The following is a 23,080-nucleotide window of genomic DNA, read 5'->3' on the forward strand; positions in this document are numbered from 1 at the left end:
TAAACCATACTGTTTAGCGAATTTCTAAGTGTACTATAATGCCGAAATTAATAGGAATATACATACCATCTGAAGTTTTGTAATGTACTACTCAGTTTGAAGATCAGGTAAAATACACAACAAATTAGAAAGTTAAGAATGTGTGCACATGGCCAGTGGTTAAGTTCGCACACGATGAACTCACATTCTATATGATGCTTTTTGTGCAAGGTGTGTCATCGTATGCATTGTGTAAGTTATGGCCGGTCGAAGCGTGCCACAGACCCGTATACTATAACGTGAATTCCATTGCGGATATGCACTCATTTGACCGAGCAAATTAGGCACGTGTGCCACCAACGGAAACTATGGCAAGCGCTCACACTTTCAATGACCGCTCCTCTCTTACAGATTGCCCTGAGGGACGCACTGCTGAAACAGAAGAAAAGGAGGAAGTGAAGGAACCACTGGAGAAGGGGGTGTTACATCTCTGTGGCTTTTCTTTTATTACAACTTGAAACGCTTACAAGTGACTTGTGTTTGGGCAGTTGTGAGCCTAGTCAAACCGGGATCTGTGAACAGCGAAGAATCCAAGGGAGAGAATACGTCTGAACTCGCGTCGTAACGACAAGATGCTGTAGTTGCTGACGGCTCAGGAAACGCGGGGCGTGGCTTATCTTATCCCCGTTTCTTGCTTTGTGATTGGTTCTTCGACGCTCTTATCAACGGACGTCGCAATCTCATTGGCCGAGGAGCTATGATAAGATGCTGGGGACCCTCCACACCCCATGTTTCTTAAGTTGTCGGCGACCATAGACCAGAGGAAATAATTGCGTCTGCCCCTGTGCCAACGGGGTGAGGTGCGGCAAGGGTGCATTACAGACACGCCGGCCGATTGGCAAGTGTAATTTCGTTATTTCGGAGAACGCCGACCGATCGGCAAGCTTCCCGCCCTATTTTACGAGGTGTAGCGTGCCATAACGGGACGATGAGCTGCACAAGACTAACACAGAAGAAACTTGGTAGTAAGTGGACTCTTAAGACAACTGCCCGAGTGCCTTTGTTACACCGTTGTTACCAGCTAATCTGGGCCCTTCCTATTTGAACCTGGCTGGTCGCGAGCGACCTTGAGTGCCTGGAAGGCACGACGCCTTGTAGCTTGGTTTGACTGCCCATTTCCTACAGACTTTTACGACGGCGGACATGGACACTGAGGTCGAAAGCTACCAATTTCTTTGTTGGGGAAAACAATGCAGAGCACATTCAATTGGGACCAAAACTGACTTCATTCTGAGATGCTCGCAATGAAGTGACCACCGTAAAAGTTTGCGGCACACGTCTCCTTTCGCAACGTTTCACGAGATTCCGTCCCGCAGAACCGTTGCAGCCGTCCCAGCTAATTGTAAATTAGCTTATACTGATCCAGTACTATATTCTGTACTAATAGCTATACACCGACCGCATTACTGACTGAGAATCGTCAGGGAACGTATGTTCCAAGACATTACATGAAACTAGCACTAGTACATTAAGAGTGTGGCAACCACCCTACCGTGTACCCGATTAATAAATGCAGTTCAGTTAGATGGCAGTAAGGGTCAGTGAAAATGTCTCGTGCCTCCAAGTTTGAATTTTTAATCTCGGAAAAAAAACGAAGCAAAACTTGTTCCACTTGAAGAACCCTCTTCAAAGCTGTCCATCGTAGAAGAATCGGTGCAGCTTTGACGCTAGAGTTTCGGCGGTGGGATAGAGCTTTAATTAATCCTAGTTGGCACATATCGTCGCAAATGTTTTTCTTGGGCGACCCACGATGGCTGAGCATGCAGTTGTCATATGTAAACATCCACCAACACTGCTTACCGCAAGGTGACTACATGCATGGCTTACATTGAAAAAACACTGAGATAGTTGTATTCTGTGACAGGCAAAATAGAATTTGAAGATGCGAACAAGAGAAGACAGGTAAGGGTGCTATTGCAATTGGCGCTTTCATCGTGACAACAATGTACAGAGTGCAGCACAGTCAGTCCAAATGCAAAATAGCCAGCTTTCCCAAGTGACTAAAGGAAGGCTGCCAGCAGAACTGCCACTGTAGTGGGCTCGTGCGAGTAAAGTGCAACAAAGTGCCGCCGTCACATTCAGGCTAAAGGTATTGAAGAACATACAGCGCATACCTCTTCATAACAGCCCAACCTATGCAACACTACCATCATAACCAATTTATACAGAATATGGGTACACTTGCGACTAACTACTGGTTAGCTAACACACTTTGCATAACAGAAGGGTCTGTTGCTAAAAGGGGGCCTTCAGTCTTGAACAAATCTTTGAGAATGGGTGCTGTTGCTAAATGCTTCCTCCAAATTAAGGTTGCATCGCATAGTGGCAAGTTTGATTCCATTGGTAGGCCCCTCCAATCACTGATCGTAGCTGCAAATTATTGAAGTTGATTTGTTTCTCGAGTGCAGAGACAAAAGTGTACACTGACAACATATCTTAATATCCACTTCCTAATCACATCCTACAGCCACGAGTTGTAAAACTTGCAAGTATTAGAAAAAAATATCTCTTCTACTTTACACCGCTATAACAATTGGCATCACATATGACAGTGAAACCTATTGCCTTTAACCGTCCTTACAAGCACCGTACAATGTTTTGCTTTATGCAATAGTATTTTTTTTTGTTCTGTTCACAATATGCAAGAAATATCTCTTTTTAAGAGCCCATCTTGACAGCAAGTTCTAGCATTGTACTTTTTTCAGTTTTTACAGCGTCATTTAGCAGGAGGCTCAGCTACCATTTCTTAGTCCCCCGGAACGCACCGCCCAGCAGCAACAAAGGGTCTGCTTCTTAAAATAGCACAGTTCTCAAGGTAAACATCGCTTCACCCTTTCCTCGATTCGTCTCCTACACAAACTACAACGTCGACCTACATGAGGACACAAAATTGCAACGGGCAATCGCTTCTTGAAACGCGGACTGGCAAGTCCTCGAACACAAAGTCCAGGGGACCGAGGCTAAAGAATGTCTCAACATGAAGGCATCGTGAGGGGGCTTCGTGCAACTTGAGCACTCTCCAAAGCTACTCCCTGATCAACTTATCTCACAAGATGTTGCTTCTTGAAGAAACCCTTAGCGCAATGACTTAATAATAATAATTATTATTTCCATTTTGAAGAAATGGTGAAGCAGGAAGGAAAAAGCTTTAACACGAAGCTTGAGGAGTCCTGACGGCGGTGATACGAATCATTTTATCATTGCTTACTGTTTTAAAAATTTCTGGATTGCCATTTTTTCTTAATTTTTGGGAAACGAAATATTTTGGGGTAAATGGGCCCGTCCGTCGTAGTAGCCACCACTCTGAGCAGAGTCATTCACAATATTTGCCTGTTATTTGCCAAAAACAAAAGTGCTGCGAAAGCAAGGTTGTAAGCAGTGGTTGGTTTTGTCCCAATTTGCAAACGCTACCTGCATTTGACGGGACTGTGCGATCCGCCGTTCCCACGCTTCCATCCCAAATCTATCTCGCCCTCGAAAGTTTTTTTGTTTTTTTTTTTAAATTTCACCTGCGTGCTCAAAAACACAAGAAAAAAAAAAAAGAGAGAGGCATAGCTTCTGACACTTTCACCTCCGTTCGATTGTTGCCTGTTTCTCGTAGCGATTTGGACTTCGCTCCTACATCACAGTAACCACACTGAGACGGCGATGAAGACACTGACGACGCTTGGACGACGCCACACGGGAAACGGGGCATAGCCGAGGGAAAATGCCGAGTCGTGCGGGAGGCCCGCCTTCGATCCTTTCAACCGTCCTTTTGTTGCAGCGCGAGTGACTGCAGGATGGGAACCATCAGCTGGAACCCGTCTTGGATGTACGTGTTGCTGTTCGAAGCCTGCAAACGACGGAGCACATGAACCACTGCCACATATCAAAGTTTTGAAAACGGTTATGGAAACTCCCGTAATGGGACATATTATTTTTTTTTGTTTATTTAATAATACTGCAGAGTCATTTGAGTTCATGCAGGAGCACATACGTGAAGGGAATAGCAATATAATGAGGCTTAAAAACAATGTACCACATAGAAGGGATCAATTACCCCGATGGTTAAGGAAAGCAGGACAAGCTCCTTTCGCAAAGCCCTCCCCTTACAATAAAGCAAGGTTCTGGTACCAGCCTTTTGATGCTTGCATACTTATTGAAAGTACCAATGCTAAAGTAAAAATGCCGATGTGGCACAAAGGCCTATCCTTTGTTCTACCACAGCGGTTCTGCAGTATAAAGGTTTCTGTAAGGCTTACAAAGTGGAGGCAACTTCCATGGGAGTGTTTAGACGGCGTGGTAAAGGTATGGCGACACTGGTTCACACAGTAGTCGACAAATTTATCCAGTGGTACGACTGCAAAGGCGCAGTCTTTGATGTTTCCCACGGTGCAATAAGTACACGTATGCACGCAACCGAAGCAAGGAAGCGAATATTATCTTGCATTAATCATCTAGGAAACAAAATAGTATATACACTGACAATGGACCTTTTTCAACTAATGAGTGCCATCTGGGGGCTTGTCTGCAAACTACAAATGAAGCACCCCTGAGAACAAATTAGCGTTGTGCCGTCATGTAGGTTTGTATCGAGTTCTATGCCCCATACTACAGACACTTTCTAAAAGAATTGTCACAAAAGACTAACTATGTGCAAAGATAGGCGCCAACAATGTTGGTCGTGTGGAACAGTGGCTTCCGAAAACGGCAGCAGCAGGAAGCGAGGCTAGGAGGGAGGGCGTACGAATGCTCAGAAACTTGTGACTGGAAAAAGGTCCATTGCTGCCCACGTTCGTCTCAGAAATTCTTCCCAAACTAGATTCACAATCGTCCAACTCACCTCGAGGTAAACGTTGGTGATCAGTGGAGTCACCGAGTCCGGATCCTCGGAGTCGTCCTGGAAAACAAAGTGTACGCTTCGTTCATGCTGCGGTAATTATATGGTAAAGCCGACGACAGTTTAAGAACGCAGCAGACATCCAATTCGAGCTTTTTGTCCTTAGTAACACTTTGTTGCACGTGCAACGAAAGTCACGAGCATGCATGCTGGAGTCGGAGCTTCCACTGAATTCTCGGCCTTTCGTAGACCATAATCTGGAAACGGGGCTTGCGCTGTCAAATTTCCTTCTATCAACACGTTTTCAGCATTCCAGTAGCCATAAAATCACTGTTTCCTGAAATATCAGGTGTTTCGGAGAAGACTTCCCCAAATCTCCAAAAATAGGTTAAGAAAAAAAGGAACTCTTTCCGGGAAAAATCTGCCAGCCACGGGGGACGTCAGTGACTGCAAGAAAAACCTACTGATCAGCGAATGATGAACTACAATTTGCTAATTACCTTTTAAATTGGTGAAGCTAGACAGATGGTTTCAATTACAAACCTGCTGAGCATCATAAAAAAACCACTAAATCAACTCATTTCAGAAAGATGTAAGGCGGGTGCAGCATTTTCACGGCGTTCCAATAAAACACTTAATTTGGATGTGCCACGTTTCGATTTCCTATCAGAGTTTGAGAGACCTCACCCTGCCATAGTAGACATAATTCATTGAACTCAAACCAGCGCTCATCAGGAGTTACTGAGGTTTACAAGTGCCTAATTTGTTGCAGAGATTTGACAGTTGCTCGGCTATGGTGCCTTCATGCTCGGCATGCAGGTTCCAGAAATGCCGTGAAGAGACTCGGGCAGTAAGGTAGAGGCATGCCAATCCTTGCCCACCAGGGAGCGAATAGGGAGCAAGCACGATTGCACGATTAGACCGTAAGACCCCTGTTAGCTGTAACACAAGTCAAGCATGCAAGCTTTGTAATGCATGAATGAATGCAAGTTGTGTATATTTGGTTACGTCATTTGTGTCCCCTAGTGCTTGTACACCCATTGCGGCACGCACAAGAGGTTTCACATACCCACTGCGGCTGCATCCCCGATACAGCCTATACAAATTGCTTTTCTCTCAACCACCCTATTTTTAGCGGTTTTTGAAAGTTTCCGCCAGAACACCCGATATATTCTCTGCATCCACGTACACGTGCCACGGACTGCTCGAAGCTTGGGCACAACTCACCGCCGCAGTGTTGAGACATCGTCCGAACCTCGAGGACAGGATCCCGACCTCCGTGCAGAGCACTGCTGTGAGGCTGGAGGCAGAAGAAGAAAAAGACCAAAAAACATTAAAACTAAGCGATCCAGTCTGCAATTGGAAAACATAGTTTGCATCTCCACCCCATGATTTGCACACCAACCCCATTCGACCTTTCGGGTGGCGAAGCACCACAGTTCAGTTCTTATATGATGCTCGTAACTACTACGGCATGAAGTTATCTCTAATCTTTATCAGTATTAATGAGTAGTGATAAAGCATAAAAAAAAATATCTTGCAGCGAGTTAAAAGAGCCAGATTAAAACTGCTCCGGGCCTGCTTAAAAGTCCTATTAAAAACATAGTGTGCGCTTCTCAGACACAGACAGCCCGGTGGTTGCATACTCCTGAGCGGTCTGTGGCCACTAAAGAGCTTAGAAAGGTTGTATTCTTTCAAAAAATGAAAGCGGAAGTGATTCAGGAGGCAGCCAGCTATACAGCGTGCAAGCGTCGCAAAATGCATCTTTGGCATGTCGAAATGCAACGAGGGGCACGCCATTGAAAGGGCAACATAGAGAATGTGCAGGGAATGCCCTATGACGAGACAGGCAATCGTGCACCGTTTCATGCTTCCTAACTATTTACACCTTTGTTTTATATTTTCCGACTATCGTCGCACAGTTAGCATTACCTCTATGAAAGCATCCCAATCCTTGCCTGATCTGTCCCTACGTAGAAAAATTCCTCGCCTATGTTTGTTTGACAAGATCTGTCACTCTAACCCAACACTTCCCCAAATGCTATTTTCAAAACCCTATTGCATTTTGTCACACACCAATCATCAACTAAGAGTTAGAAGCCCCCATTCTAGCTCATCTACTTTTGATCACGATCTAAACTCCGAGACAAGGAGAAATAAAACTATGGACAAGACGACATAAAATCTCAAATGCAGCCGAGTTTATTTGCGAGGGAAAGGCAATTTATAGCTGTCCACACAGACAGGAAAGAGGGAAGACAAAAAGATGGACCTCCACCCAGACGCCACACCACACCACCAGCAGACATCCGCCGCCAAGCTAATCGACACAATAATCTATGTGATCCGAGCAAAAGGCTGCATTCCGCCCGCCCCCCCCCCCCCCCCCCCTCTTCCCCCTGAACAACAACAACAATGAAAGCTTGCACCAGGAGCTTTCTCACGTGTTCATTCAAAACTGTGGACGGCTGGCTCACACAATTCACGTAGTCCCCTATACTCAAGGTTTCCTTTATCATTCTCTTGAAAGAATCGCTTCCTTTGCACAAGAGTAAGTCTCTTCACATAATGGCCTGCCTCAGTTCCGGCGACTTTGCGGCGGCATGTCTTTTTTCCCTCCCTCTTTCCTGTCTGCGTGGACGGCTATAAACTGCATTTCTCTCATGAATAGTCTTGGCTGCGTTAGAGAGTTTGTGTCGTCTTGTCCGTTATTTTATTTCTCCTTGTCTCGGGGGTTTAGATTATGATCTTTCATAACCAGCTTGCCTGCATTCTTGCAGTTCTACTTTTGACGCCTCCTTCTTGCCCTAGACCTCCATCGATTTGAACTGCCTTCCAGCAATCATAGTTGCAACTGCCAACACCACTGATTTTAGGATTGCAATCACAAATTGGTATATGATTTTTTGTACTAATTATGTTCTTTTGCCTTTCTACTGTTTTTGCTTTCTTGAGTATGTTACAGTGCCCTGTTCCTCTCTGTAATGCTTTTGGGCCCCGAGAGAAAATAAATGAAATGAAATAGTTAAAATTTCGGAGGGAAACAAAACCTTGTGGGCACATTTGGCACGTAAACAGGTGCACAAGGAGCAAACGCAAGGAGCAGATGCAAGGAGCAGACGAATCACTGAGCGCGAGCGAATGCCACTCACCCAGTGAGCTGGGTGGCGTAGTGCATCGGCGTCCTGTCCGACAAGGGCTTCACCAGTAGAAGCTCAGCAACCTTGTGGTACAGCTCGATGGTCTTGGCCGTCATTTCCGCTAGGGTTTCTATGCTCTTCGGGTAGATCTCCTGCGGTTGAAGGTGCAACAACGTTGAGTAGGCGTGCTTCTCACTTCACACAAGCTCACTGGCACTGGCAGGACCCAAGTACACTCACACGCAACGCCACTGCCCGACAAGCGCCTCTTTGTCGTCGGGTGATTTCAAGGATGAAAGCAAACGTTTTCTTCCAGTGTCTACTTCGCAAAACTCAACGACGAAGTTGTGGGGATTGCATTGATGGCATCGTCGACAATGCAATCCCTAGAGTTTCGTCACCAAGCTTTGCGATCTCCATGGTGACGATATTTAAATGCGGCACGTACTGTGGACATGAGCACCGCGTGAGCAGTCGATTTGGGCTCAAGGGGATCAATGCCTCGACACGCATTTGGGAAGTAGCTTGGGCCCAATCGCTGCGACGATGGGAATAGTAGTCGAATTTTAGGAATGTGCGCAACTCGGCATGTAATCTGTACTTTGTTGACCCCAGCACGTGGCTATGATAAGCATTAGTGGCGTAACATCGGCTCTATATCACGCGGTCGCTTGTTCTGGTTGCAGGTCGAAGGGGAGAATAGCTACTTGCATTTCTGAAACTTTTCTTGCGACTGCCATTGCGTGGAGAAAAAAAAACTTATGTGCGTTTCACAGGTTATGAACAGCAAAAAATAACTCTAAGCGGTAAAAGTACAAAAATTGTTGCATTGCCCTCTAAAAGGGGTTAGGTAACTATGACCTAACTATACTACTCGCACCCATTGTATGTTCCTATATTTCTGCTCAGTTTGTTTTGAAAAGGGTGAAATAGTTTTGTGGATAAACCAAGTTGTATGCGGGACCCTTGGATCTGCCCCATTTGAAAAGGCCGCCGCGGTTGCTCGGTTGGTGACGTCATCCGCCCAACGCGCGGCATCCTCTTGCATGCACTCGCAAACTTGACTCTCTCGGCGTCTGAAGTTTCAGCTTCCTCGTTTGCCTTCCGTGTTTCGACCATGCGGTTTGTGATAATTTCGTCCACGGCATAGCTCACTTCATGACACTGATCGCAGCAATGATGAGAGTGGTAGTTATGAAGATGTTGGAAGCTGGCCATTTTGACTGCGACGCACTGGTGACCAGTTCCAGCGAGGATGAGTTGCGGACGAACTAGCCGTGTTCGCCGTCGTCCGTGACAGGCGCATGCAGGGTGCAAGGTCAAAGGGCGGGGGGCAACAGCGAGAATAGCCGAGTTGCGCGAGTTTTTGATCGTACCGTGGCTAGGCGAGCTTGGGCGATCATGGGGGCGCCTAGAATGGGAGAGTGTACGTGATCACGCGGTTTATGGGCACTATGGTGTAACCAACTTGGGCAGTGTTGTATGGTCGCCAGATGAAAATGATCAAAATTCGTAAATTTATTATTGCAATTACTGGAGCTCAAAAAATTGTGAAACTGGGTGTATAGACCTTTTCTGTGTACTCTCGTCTCCAGCCACCTAATAGGCGTATCCGGTATGGGCGACGAAAAAATAATCCAACGTTTCAACCTGCAAATAGTAAAAAAATAAAGGGGAGGCAAAACGAGAAAGTGTGACGTTTACGATTATATCCTAAATGCCTTCTATTGGCCTGGCAAAGGCAAAACAATGTTTTCGCCCATACTGGAAGTGACGTCAATTCAAGATGGCGGAGCACTTGCAGAAAAGGTCTATACATGAAGTAGTTTATGAGCATTTCATTTGAAGAATAATCTACTTGTTTAAATTTCATCCTAAGGCCTTTAAGAATGAAGAGATTGAGACATTTCGGGCCGCACGACGTTCCTTGCTGACAAAACGACGCACCTTGGGATCCTTTTTCTCTCCTTTCTCCTGGCTTTCAGCGCACTCTCTCAACCAGAGTCTCACGTCGGCATCCGTCTGCAACGAAGGGAGCAGGCGACGGTAAATTCCTGCACACTGACCTACGTTAATGTGGATGCATCAGTTGTTGATGCCAAGTATAATCGCACAATACCCTTAAAAATTTTATGCAGCTCATTTAAGATATGTTACGTAACTTAGCTTGTGGAAACACAAAAAGCGGAAGAAGTATGCCATCCAATCAGTGAGACCGCTGGGCTGTTTGTTCGCGGCAAGAGCTCTTTTCTCGAAAGAGTAGGCGAAGAAGCGATGGCTTTTTGTTGTCTCTTACCTCCTTCAGCTTCTCCCCTCTCAGGTTGAGGCCGATCTCGATCAAGTGCCCGGTCACGAGCTTCTCAAAGTCCTGGTCCACCTCGTCGTCTGCAGAATGCAACGAGTGACGCAGGAAAAACAATTTGGGCAATAGTTCTTAAAAGTGCACTAGCAAAGCGGGTCTTGTGATAGGATTTTCGTGGCGCAGGCTCAGTCGATGCGACCTAGAAAATTCAGAATTACAATCATGGCTTTTTTTTCCTATGCGGAGCGCAAGTTCGTCTGCTTCTTGTGCAGGGTTTGCAGACAAGTCATAGTGTCGAGCTCTGATTGGCTCTGATAGAAGAATAGTGGGTAGACCTCAATGCCAGCTGCACTGAGGTCTACCCACTATCCTTCCAATCAGAGCCAATCAGAACTCGGTGTTCTGACGTCACTGCAACCCCCGTGCAAGAAGCAGACGAACTTGCGCTCCGTATTAAAAGTGAGAGGAAACATTGCCTTACATCCTTTTCCTGAAATTGGCCATATGTGATTGTAATTTTTTTTTTTAAGATGCTTGGGGCATATAGATTTTTTTTATGCCATGAAAGGATCTCAGAAGCTGTTTTGGTGCCTCTTATATCTCTCAAATATTTGTGCGCTGAAATTTGTGAAAACGTTCACATAACGACAGATCGCCGTGAAACCAGCACAAATCCTCCTCTAGTTCCTCTGCTGCTACTGTTTTGCAAAAAAAAAGATTGCAGCGTGTTTTAACTTCATGAATTAAATTAAAGAATTAAAAACATACTGTCGCAGACAATATGAGCTAAAATAGTTCTGCATGCCTCTTCGGCCTACCTGATAAGTTTTCAAAGAACTGGTCAAACCTAGAAATGAAGTATGAAGTAAAAGTCCCATAGTAAAAAAATTTCGAGAAATTAAGAGACAGTAAAACTTGTGGGGACCGCAGACGTAAAAAAAAAAAAGGCCAGCCGGGTGTTTTGGCTTGTATTGTCTGTGGGAGCACACCTACCACCTAACTCGGCCTCGTGAAAAACAACAATGCAAGTTGGAAAAGCAATTGACTGGTACAGCCCGAGTGGTTGATGGCACAACGAAACGAATTGCCTATAGTGGGATTGCGACTCTGCAAGCTCTATTACCGGGGGTGTCGTCCGCGGCAGGAAGACTCTCACAGGTCCTCTTCAGCTTGTCCAGCAAAGCGCCCAGTTCAGCTTTGTCTTCCTCGGCGGTGTTCTGCAGCTGCTGCTGAACGGCGGTGCGCCGTTCGCTGCACAGCATTTCCAGGGCTTCCAGGTGTACCAGACCTGGGCAGTTTGGACGGAAATGCCCTCAACCTCTAGTTTCGCATTTAAATTGCATTTCCAATTGGTTGGTCAAGAGCCGTTGAGATGTCGAAATTATTCAGCCTCAAAAATTGCTTTGAAAAATAGTAGCATGACGTGGAAACTTTTCCACTCTTTATACGATTGTCTGCAAAAGATTGTCGTAGAACATGACACAACCCAAGAATCGTATCCTTGCCTTTACAAAACGCTGCACCTTGAAAACGGTGACAATATTGGTATTGTATTTAGCTTCAAAAATTGCTTTTTTTTAAAAACTACAGCTCAGGAACTATTACACTCTTGATATGGTTGTCCTTGGAAAAGTACTAGAACAGTAATGAAATCCAGGGCCATTTGTATTATTAAAGATGAATTAAAGTAAGAGAATCCAACATGTGCCTCCACCCCTGCAATAGCCGACCCTTTTTTTTTCTTCTTGTTCAAGACTCTTGATGATATAAGACATTTTCTTTTTTGTGTGAATTTACGTTCAGGAAAATTTCTTTATGAAATATCTTTTTTTTCTTTTCTAAGAAGCATGAAATTTTTTTAGTGTGAACTAGCTTAGTGCGATTTATTTACAAGTTTCCCGTGATGAGTTCGGCCTCTTTCATTTTCAGTCATCAGTGAAAGTATATGAATTGTATCTCTTAAATTTATATATTGTGCTACCACATCAAAACTGTAAAGTTGTTCTGTGATGCAAAGAAAATAAAGAATTAATATTACTATTACTAGTATTATTATTACAAAAAAAGTACTTCAATAAGTCCATGTAATTAATTTATTTCTGCAAACTTTGCTTGGCACACTAGTATAATATGAGTAAATTCTCAAATCCAAAATACAGTAAGATATTACCAAAACTGGAGGAAGTAATTCAATTACAATGGTTTATTATAGAACTGCATGAGTGCCATTCATGGGATTTCCACATGAAACGGCTCTACCACAAAAGCCAATCTGCTAAAGCCCACGAAAACGGCAGGTTCAAGATGACCGCCAGAATGGTACATAGACAAACGAGCCGGGTCCCTACCTTGGTGCTCATCAAAAAGCCTGCTGTAATTGACAGAGTCCCGGGCTTTCTCGCTCTCCTGGCCCTGAGCTTCCTTCTCCGCCTTCTCCTTGGCCTCCCTCAGCATCTGGAACCGAAACTCCTCTTACAGAAGATGCCGGACTAACTCGACAACGGTATCCTGGTTGAGGGCCAGGTGGCGCAAGCTACCACCCAATTCGAACGGTGGCGACTCGCACGCCTCGTGCATCCTGGAAGCGGTGCAATCCCTTCTCTCTCATTAGTGTGGATTTGGGACAGAAAAATAAAACAAAACAAACATGTAGGGAAGCTGATACATACCAAGTTTTGTTGTCATTGTGCGGTATCCGCATTTAAAATCGGAAAATGCTAAACCAATGCCGAATCGCTTCTTATATATTCATCAGAGCACCTTTACGCACCGCATCGGACTGCCGTAATGTATCGGGAAGACAGCAGGCCGTGGGGGGGGGGGGTTGCATATTTCTGAAATTGTTTATTGTTGAGCTGATTAATCCATTTATGCATGTTTGAGCAAATATGGTCCGTGGGCCACAGTGTTTTCAGATGGGACCAAAAACAAATGTTGTACTTTGAGCTAAAAAAAAAAAATAATAATAATCCCGTTTATAAGCAAGACATGCACCACAGCATCCAACAGTGCCGTTTCTGAGGTTTTCACTGCAATAAGTCTAAATTAACGCCGTAATTAGGTTTGATATTGTCACCTCTTGCTCGGCTAAAGTGCCTAGTGAACTGTTTTAGACCTTTATTTGTCACAAACTTTTGTGCGAAAGATATTACGATGCGATGTAGAGTGCTCTCAATCGATATGGGGGGGGGGGGGGGGGGCCGTAGAGATTGATGTCCGATGAGTAAAGTCCGCCCACTTTGGCAGAACAACGCAAACACCATTTGAAAGAAGAATTGCAGCCAGTAAGGAAAGAGTTGGGAGGAACTATACGTCATTGGAACATACTGCCGGAGGAAGCTGCTTATGTTGCCAATGTTGATTGTTCTTACAATATGTTACAGAGATTAACTATGCATAGGGTGACCAGACGTGCCGTTTTGGCCGGGAAAGTCCCATTTTAGAGTTTCATTTCTGCCATCCCGTCTTTTTGGTCTGACAAAGCCTCATGTCCCGTTTTCATGCAAACATGCATAGCAGTTGCGAAATCACTGATCAGTACCAAGGGAATGAAAGAAATCCGAAAGAATGTTTACTTGTTACAGGCGTAATGTTATAAAATTGAACTTGCTATGAAACACTGTAGTTGTGTCTGCTAGTATATTTTGTTCACATAAAAACGTGTGTGCAAGAGAATTTTCTCTATTACATAATTTGACGTATTTTGGTTGGCAACATTTCACTGTTAAAAAATCCATTGCTAAAATATTGTGAAAAGCAAAACATTGTTAAAAAATGGGGAAGAAAAGCACTTGGGTTCTCACAGAAGGACTTTGGAACAATGCGTGTGTTTATGGTTATGTAAAGCAGAGCTTTTTTTCTCTTCCTCACACCCCCTTCATCTATGTCCCGTTTTTAAATTCGAGGATTATGGTCACCCTAATTATATACAGTGACCTATGTTTCTCGCTTGCCTATGTGTTCTTTACGTTTTCGCTCATGTACTCCCTGCATGGTGTTTGACGGTGCAACAGGTATACATGTTAAGGTTTAAATAAATCAATAAATAAAGGTGGGAAGAACTGGCCTCACCTCCGACAGGCTTGCTTTCCCGTCGAACATTGACCGCTTCTTGCGGAGGCCAGGATCATTCTCGGTCAAGATGTCCATCGTCTTTTTGCCTATCATTTCGAGTGTATCGAGACCACCGCTCAGCACCTTGGAACCCTTCAGAGAAGGGAAAAAAGAAATCCAACGTTAGCCCCATCCTCGTTTGTTTGGTGAAGAGGTAATCTAGAGAGGGTCAGTACCATAAAAAGTTAGAGCACTCCTTCGACCTACCGCACCTGCATTAGGGGCGGTAGGTGGGGATTAGTGAGGTAACGGGTGTCTCTTAAAAGAATTTCAGAAATTCCTAAAACTAGAGTGTTTGAGAAAAAAAATGAAGCTCGTTTTGAAGCAAACTGCCAGTCACGGCAAACGTGGAGGACTTCAAGACATGCTAATTAGCAAAATAATTGCCCAACATTTAAAATTAGCTTTTAAGAGGGGACACTACCCAGAAAAAACAATTTCTGCAAAAAAAGGTTTATTTTGAAAAAATGCCATTCTTACATTCACCAACATCTAGAGAGTACACCCAGAAAGTTTCATTCGTTTACACTGCATAGTTAATTTTTTATAAATTATTTTCGGTCCATCGATGCTAAAGAAAATGTAGGGGTTGGAACACTTTGAACACATTCTTCTCCGTTCCACTTTTCGGCATAAATTTCAATTTAGGTAAACTGTCATTTTCCTATTACACAATAAAGAATTATTCTTAGGTGGTTTTCTGGGATAGAATTGTGTGAGAAACATGCCTGACTGGTTAGATTTTCTACTTTAACATTCTTTTATGCTAAAAAAAAACTACAACTGAAAAAAAGTGCAGACATGAAAAAAAAGAATTAATCTTTTTATGGAGTTAAACTTGTGAAAAACAATGCAAATAGCAAAATAACTAGCTGGATATGTGCTATGGGTATTCCTATGACTATATTACACAAAAAAAATAACAATTTTTATTTTATTTTAAAACAATAGTTTTTCTAAGCAAACACACTGACTTCCATATTGTAACATTCGTAACAAGTTTCAGAATTGACATAGGACAATAAAATTTGGCAGGGATGGTCTTGCCACTCATATAAACTTCCACTGAATATTTAATTTAAATCAAGCAAGCGGTACAGAAGCTGACTTTTCTGGGTAGTGTTCCCCCTTAAATTAGTAAAAATTAACACACGATTCCAATGAAAAACTTGCTAAGCGTCATCAACAACCCCTAAATCAGTAAATTCTACAACGACTTGAAACTTGCGAGGGTACACTAAAGTTACCGCTCCTAAAGCAGGAGCAAAGCCTGCGACCCGAAAACGCGGGTGATATTCTTATTATATGGGTTGCCTGCTAAATTTAGCGCGATGTCTCGGTAGGGAAACGGCAACGTGACAGAAATGCCAATTTCACTTCTGTTAAAACGCATTCTGCATTAATCAAAAAGTTATTAAAAATAAGCTGCAGATGGCAGTCTTGTGCTTCAATGGGTACGTCGGCCGACAAGTGACAGCTGCAAAGGGCTACTTTAAAGTAGGCTTTAGAATGACTCACAGTAGCCTCGATAGCCTTTGTGAATGCGCTGACTCCACTCAGGATGCCGCCAACCCCAGAACTTTCTGCCTTGTCATCGGACTGGGCTGGTTTTTCGGGATCTGAAAAGAACAAAGCCTGCTGCAAGCTGCTCAAAGCAAGCTGCCTTGAGGTCTATTTACTATCCTTCCATCAGAGCCGATCAGAGCTCGGCATTTTGATGTCAGCACAATCACTGCAAAAGAAGCAGCGAAACTTGAGCTCCGCATAGCTCACGCTGCAGAACTCAGGCACCCTGGGCTCAAACACCTCCCTTGCCCGTTTCGATCTGAATGAGCATCGTACTGGTCGGGGGTCGAGTATCGCTACTCTGTGACACACGTTAAAGACCCCGGCCCAGCAGTGGTACTGCACTGGCTAAATTTCTCATCTACAGCGAAGACACCAGGCGCCCATCAGGGTTGACTCACTTCCCGCTGTCCTAAACATACGCACACAAATACTTTTTAAGAAAGTATGCGTTTCCTTGTGGAATAATTTATAGAACAAGCAAGCGTTCACAAAGACCTGGTTCAGGAGCAGTGCCGTGACTTGCGTCTGTAGCGTCGTCTGCATTCGGTTCTGTCTTCTGCTTTTCCGCGTCATGCTGGGCAAGCTCTTCCGGACTCGGAGCTCCAAGAGTCGACTCGACCGTCTCGATGACCGTGCCGATACCCTGAGCTGAAATCACCAACAATGCGTCAGGTTTCACAGCATTTTTGCACCGAAAATGTCGGACTAAATGCAACACTGAATGCATGCCTGCTAGGGACTGACATGCCATGGAGTCGAGAAAATCGCAGACTCTTCCTTCTTCTATCTCGCAGCATATAGGGAGGATTCAACGTTTAGGGGCAAACTCCCAACTCTGTCCAATCAACACACGCCGAGGAATACAGATTTTAAGTTTAATTTTTATCTGAACAAAAGCCCCTGGTATGTGTGGTGTGGTGTGTGTATGTCAAGCTCAAAGCTGAGATAGTTCATGGACCGTGCAAGTGCTTCTTGTAACATCAACCAAAACTGTACACAAGTTTAAATCCCCCAAACAATCTCCTGCATAATTTTTTTTTTTTTGCATCTATTTTTGCACGCAGTAGTATTTTAAAAACTGTCCTGGCAACTGCAGGCACCCGTTTTTCCACTGCTGGAAGCTAGAGAGAACTACATACACCAACAGCTAAATGGTGGCACTCGGAGACTCCGCTTATAAATATTCGCAGATGTACAAACTGAAACACAAAACTGTTGCCCGACAATCACTTTTACTTGTGCGACTGACTGTAGCACGAGCCTGTCGGAACTTGGAACGAGTTTCTAATTCCACAGCGTTTACTGATGCAGCATTTCCTCGATCACGTCACTTAGTGGATTCAAAATAGACATATTTGAAACACTTACAGACTTGGTTTGTGAATGTGCTGACTGATGTAGCCGCAGTGGATAGGATTGATGAGCCCCACTTGCTAAAGCCCCAGTTGATTGGGCCCTAGGATAATGACAAGATTAAAGTAAATTTTCAGTGATACTCAAGTATTATTTTGGGCCCAGCTGGTCTGCATTAAAAATCAAACGTTACATTATGTGTCAAGATAGTGCCAAGTGCCAGTCAAGAACTGGCGAACCAGTGCATACCACTGAGGAATGTGAAAAGGCAGGATGACGTTCTTCACTTCAGCGGTTGGGCTGAACATAAAGGTGTTCGGATTGGCTGGTCACCTTTTGCAACCCGCCATTCAAAATCCCCTTCCCGCAACAAAAGTACTTTGCACAGACAAGAATCAGCGAAGTACAAGTGAAAAACCCACACATAGCTGGTTCTTAACGAAACCCCAACGGCTAAGTAGACCACGAGAGTCTCTTGCTTAAAACATAAACTCAGCTTTCTCAAGATTCCGTTGTCCACATATCATGTTGCTGGATGCGGGCATCCCGTCATAACCAAGGGCAGATAACTGCCTTTTTGTGAAGAACATCCCGACCAATCACTGATGATTTTCTCTGACTGTACTTCTAACCAATTTGGTAACAAATGGCCATATTCACCGTCTGTTGCCTCTATCGTCTGCTACCTCTGTCATCCGTCCGCTACTTCTGTCATGTGGTATTACTGTCATGTGCTACCTCTGTCCTTGCTACCTCTGTCGTCTGGTGCCTCTGTCGTTTGCTGTCTCTGTCTGCTGCTTCTGTCATCTGATACCTCTGTCAAAAGAGTGGGGGTGTATGTGATTCCCAAGTTCTCTGGTGGCACCAAAAAGAATGGCATCGCATTGCAGCCGTCGTTTTGTCACAACACAATACCCGCCAGCCTAGTTTGAAAAAATGATGCTGCATACCTTGTCCTCTCTCGAAGCAGCGTGGGCAAGCCTCTCCAGGACCGAAAACTCTTTCTCTTTCCCCGTTTCGTCTGCCTTCGACTTTTCGGACTCTTTCGAGGAGTTGTCGTCACTTGTGCTTGACTTCGGAGATCTTCCGGGACTGGCAGTCTCGCCCGAATTTTCTCGGGGTTTTGGCACACTTTTGGAAGCAGCTTCACCGTCTGTTTTGGTCTGCGCCACGCTTGCCGGTTCCACTTCTTTGATCTCGCCCAGTTTTTCCGAGGTTGTTCGTGATCGTCGCTTGTTCTTGTCTTTCTGGTCCTCTATGTCTTCATCGGCACTCTCAAATGCTTCTTCTGACTCCGACATCGTCCTCCCCTAGAACGAGCGATGCAAGCAGCAAACTTTGGTACCACTTATCAGGGACTGAGCGCCACTTGTCGATGACCTTACAACCATTAGGATTGCAAAGATGGTAGTAAGTGTTGAAACATAAAAATGTTGGTTTCAACATGTCATATCGACAGGAAGATTTTCAACAGATGGTTCTCAAATTAGGTAATGTCTAGCAACCTTTTTGTGGTGAAGAACCTTGAGGTTTGGTTTTTAGTAACGGCATCTCTTGAGCTACAAATGTACTGTTCAGTCATATCCAAGTATTTTCGACCATGTGCAAAACTAACATTACGCTTCTTCTGGCTGATGGGTTGGCTTTGTCAATCTGATTTAACCTTAAAAAGGTCACCCTGCAATGAACACACACACTTGATTGCAAGTAAGCTAGCAGACATCTAGTTAAATATGACTGACATCCTCCATGATGGTCCTTTACGCATATGCGCAAGTTCTGTAGTTCTGTCACCTTAATTCTGTTGTGACTGACATATGACATCTGTTACTGTCCTTATTCTTATATGCCTTGGGGCTTTAATGTAAAGTATAAACCTATCGCGTGACCAAAAACCAGTGAATAACGCAATAGGAAAGATATTGTCGGCTGACTTTTACAGCGCAACTATGTATATAAATGCGACAAATGTAAGCTGCGAGTCGAATATACAAAGCTTCGTAGTAACGGAGATGTGATCACGAATCGGTGTAGAAACACTTCCAAATCTACCTGGCCTAAAAGAAATGCTAAATACGAGGTTCGCCCTAGGCGCCGAGGTTGAGCAGTGCGCTGATCTTATGAACTTTCCCGTACAGGAATCAAAATCCCGCACGTCGTGATAGAAAATCCTGTACTCATGGCGACACGTCAATCGAGGATCGGTGCCAAATTTTCCAATCCAATCTGGCGAGTGCGTGAAGGTGTCGCGTTTGGATGAGACGCGTCACTTAAATGGGTAACGTACATACCTGTTAAACGCACACGATTGCACTCGGGTTCACGGACGCGAACTGTCAATTAAAGGCAGCCTAGGTTCACGAAATCCTGGCTCCGCACAGCAGCAGCTAAAGAAGTCGCTTCTCTGCAGCAATCACGCCGGTGCTGCCGCCTTATGGAGAAAGTGAGAAAACGAAACCAGAAGTCCTGTCATCTGAAAACCAAGAGAGTCATAGACATAGTCAACCACTGACCTCATTGATGCGCGAGTGCGGCCACTAGACAGCCATCTTGCATGCAGCTTTTTTTTTTTTCTTTTTTTTTTCTTTCTTTGTTAGTGCAGCAGAGGTTGGCGGCAGCGTGCTAAAGACACGTTTTCTACTCACTGGTCGTCTTTCGCCGAAGACGTTCTAAGGATTCTGTGTGAGCCGGGATACATATCCGATGAAAACACGTTAAAATTTTTACGAAGGCGCAGTGCCGCAGGAAAAAGGCAGAACGCGTCATAAGCAAGTTTCGTCGGTCTCACGGCGTGTTCAAAGCTTCGTTGGCACGCCGAAGTGCTGTCTCTCTGTGCCTTCGCACGCTTGGATACCAATAAAAAATCGACACTTGCGGCACTCATGTTCCAGAAACGAGCGTGATCCAGCTCCAGTAGCGACGGAAGACGGGGGGAAGGTAAATCGTTTTTTCGTCGTTGGACGATTTACAGAATTCCGCGCACAGCTGGCACAGCATATCAGAGGCGGATCCAGAACTCTGTTTTAGAGCTTCAAAAAAAAAAAAAAAAAAAGTGTTCTACGACTTTCGGCAACGCTCTCCTCCTCTATATTTCTTCTTCCTCCCCAGTCCAGTTTCGGTTTAGGTTTCGAGCGGTTGCGGTTTTTTGTTTTGTTTTTGTTTTTACTTTATTAAAACTATACGCGACGCTCTAGGAAAGTATTGATTGGATAGTCTTTTGAAGCCATGTTGAATCACCTGGCAAAAAAAAAAAAACTTATACATTCTTTTTTTCTAAATACAAAAGTTACCGTCTAATTGGTGGTTAGAGCTGGGTTGTTATGTTTACTTTATCCCACAGGGAACCACCTGGAAGGCACTAGGCAGAAAATGCTATTTCACAATTTTCACATATTCTCCAGTTGTGTGATAAGCATGGACGTCAGTTTTAAATTAAAATATTTGTACTTGGAGAACGGCCGACTCCAGCTTTTCTGCTCGCTGGCCTAGCTACAGTGACGTCACGGAGCGGGCGTTTTGGTTTCAGTTTCTATAAGGTGTTTAATTAAGTAGCCGGGGCCATAGTTTCACGCTTACACGGATACCGCCTCGGAGATGATGGCCGCCAGTGTTGGGAAGTACTTTAAGTGCTTCAAGTAGGTTTAGAGAACTTGTAATTTACTTTAAAGGGATGCTGAACCGAAAAGGAAATTTCAGAAAACAACACAGAATCGATAGGCGGGACACTAGAAATCCCAAAACGTCACCCATAAAGCGGTATCTCCAACGGATCGTCGTATTTTTTTGTAAACGAAGAGCGCGCTCGCACAATGCTGATAAGATGCGTGACCTCGCGATTCTCATTTCCTCCTCTTCTCGCTTTGACTCCGCGAGGGCGCGGAGAGGAAAGGGAGCAAGGCCATATCGCCTCCTCAACTTTTCCGCGATAAGATGACGTCAACATTCTCCCTCTTTCGCTCCTTTATTTTCTAGCAATAGGGCCATATCCGCTCGAGATATGGCCATACGAGCGATGTTTCGTGGTTTATGGCGCCCTGTTGAACACTTCTGCAAGCTTATTTCGTGAAATCCGAATTTCGGTTCAGCATACCTTGAAGTACACCCTCCGAGTGTGTACTTGTACTTCGCATAAAGTTTTTTGTTTGTTTTTTTTTCGAGGAAAGTACAACTCCCGGCTTCAAAGTGCATTCCCCAAATTTGGTCTCGTTAGTTTTGTATCACAAAATGATGCTTTGTCAACTCTGAAGAAATACTGGGAGGGATATAACTAGGTATTCCTAGGTATTAGGTTGAAACGTGAGCAGACGACGCGTCACTCCGTCGGTTTCAAGTTGTGATGGGCCGAACTTTTGCCCAATCAAAAGTTCGGCGCCGAATCTTTGGATTCGGCGAAGCCGAACTTCTCTAAAGATTCGGCAAAGATACATTGTTACCAGACTTAACGTTGATATTTAGTTTTTTCTGGCGAAAAACGGTTTTATGTTTTCTTTTTCTTAACTTAAATGAAACATGTAATGCATATTGACACAGTTATTATAAAATGAGCTGATATCCTACAAGATAATTGTATCGGTGCAATTTTCGTGTGTTTACTGGCCAGTTTAGTGACTGCTTGCAGACGTGGCGTACAATCACGAATCACGCTACGAGAGTTTCGGTTTTAAGGCCTCATCAGCGCAAGCCTGCAAGTGTGTTTACCAGTGTTGCGTACATCGTTAAAATAAAGGCAATACGCCTCGCAAGTGGGCTCGTTTTCGTATTCTGCGCATGAGAAAGGAAGTAGCGGTGACGTCAGAACGCCGAGTCCTGATTGGCTGATCGCGACCCCCTATCTCAGCGTCGTCTGCTCCTTTGCAACGTCGTCTGCTTGCAACACCGTCTGCGTCTCTTTTACCTTTCCTGCGACTTTCGGAGCGAACTCGACTTCGCCTTTACAGGAGGGCAGACGAAATAACTCGAGCGGTACGTTGTTTTTGTCTAACAACTAGCAGACGCGCATCAAGGAGGGAAGTCAAAGGACTCACTGGCGAGGTGTCCCGGGGCGCCTAGGTTTGTTTGCTTAGAACCGAGAGTGAGCGTGTTAGTGTCCGTAAGTTCCCTCCCAAATACTTTTTCCCTCTATTCCTGTGCGGCGAGACCCCTCACTCTTTGACGGCGCCGGCGGGTTGGCGCAGTTAACGTCGCCTGCTTTACGTCTGCTAGTCAAAGCGATGGCTGCTTTACCTTTCCTGCGTCTCTCGGAGATTCACCGCTTTTTCACCGGCGAGAGTCACCGTTGCCTCGGGAAACAAGGAGATAACAAGAGGAAAAAATTGACCTCTTAATCTAAAATTGAGGTCAGCGATCAAAGTATAACACGGGAAGGGTTCACAAGGGTCGCGCGGGCATATTCCATTCAGCACGTCAGCCGGTCGTGGGCAGACGGTCGCCGAGTCGCGGGGTGCCTGCTAGGCCTAACTGCCCAGCTCGTTTGGTCGCGTTTGGTAGAATCGAGGCCGTTGGAGCTTTTCCCCGGGTTTGTGGATCCAGCGTTCTTGTTCGTCATGCTCTGTTTCAAGTAATTTTTACTTTTTTCTTGCTGCTTGAAGTCAGGACGTGTCAGAAGCTCACGTAGAAAAATAAACGTCCGTGGGTCGTCGCGACTGCGACGCTGTCCGCCATGCTGAGTTGATCGTAAGAAGTGCGTAAGACAGCTTCGGAGCTGTCGTAGGATTTCGCCGTAACCTGCGCAAAACTTACAAA

General features: G+C 44.7%; 2 protein-coding genes across 2 annotated transcripts in view; one reads left to right on the forward strand and one right to left on the reverse strand.

The window, feature by feature from the left end:
* The window catches only part of LOC115316601 (protein SDA1 homolog), a 29,273-nt gene extending 28,768 nt beyond the window's left edge, over positions 1 to 505 (forward strand). The window contains exon 21 of the mRNA XM_040211686.1: positions 391 to 505. Within this exon, the coding sequence (XP_040067620.1) occupies positions 391 to 438 (48 nt within the window). The 3' untranslated portion in view covers positions 439 to 505. The remainder of the gene's footprint in view (positions 1 to 390) is intronic.
* LOC8027216 (protein FAM114A2) lies at positions 453 to 19,811 on the reverse strand. Its single transcript, XM_002407577.4, has 14 exons — positions 19,630 to 19,811; positions 18,289 to 18,648; positions 17,354 to 17,441; positions 16,481 to 16,633; positions 15,935 to 16,035; positions 14,375 to 14,509; positions 12,652 to 12,757; positions 11,427 to 11,591; positions 10,298 to 10,386; positions 9,949 to 10,023; positions 8,014 to 8,153; positions 6,089 to 6,161; positions 4,865 to 4,921; positions 453 to 3,874 (listed from the first exon to the last, which is right to left on the reverse strand). The coding sequence occupies exons 2-14, from the start codon at positions 18,637 to 18,639 to the stop codon at positions 3,785 to 3,787; spliced, it is 1,623 nt and encodes a 540-aa protein (XP_002407621.3). The 5' UTR covers positions 18,640 to 18,648; positions 19,630 to 19,811; the 3' UTR covers positions 453 to 3,784.
* Positions 19,812 to 23,080: the final 3,269 nt, after the last annotated feature.

Source organism: Ixodes scapularis, unplaced genomic scaffold (genome assembly GCF_016920785.2).
Source record: "Ixodes scapularis isolate PalLabHiFi unplaced genomic scaffold, ASM1692078v2 PGA_scaffold13__105_contigs__length_92229423, whole genome shotgun sequence".
Classification (NCBI taxonomy): domain Eukaryota; kingdom Metazoa; phylum Arthropoda; class Arachnida; order Ixodida; family Ixodidae; genus Ixodes; species Ixodes scapularis.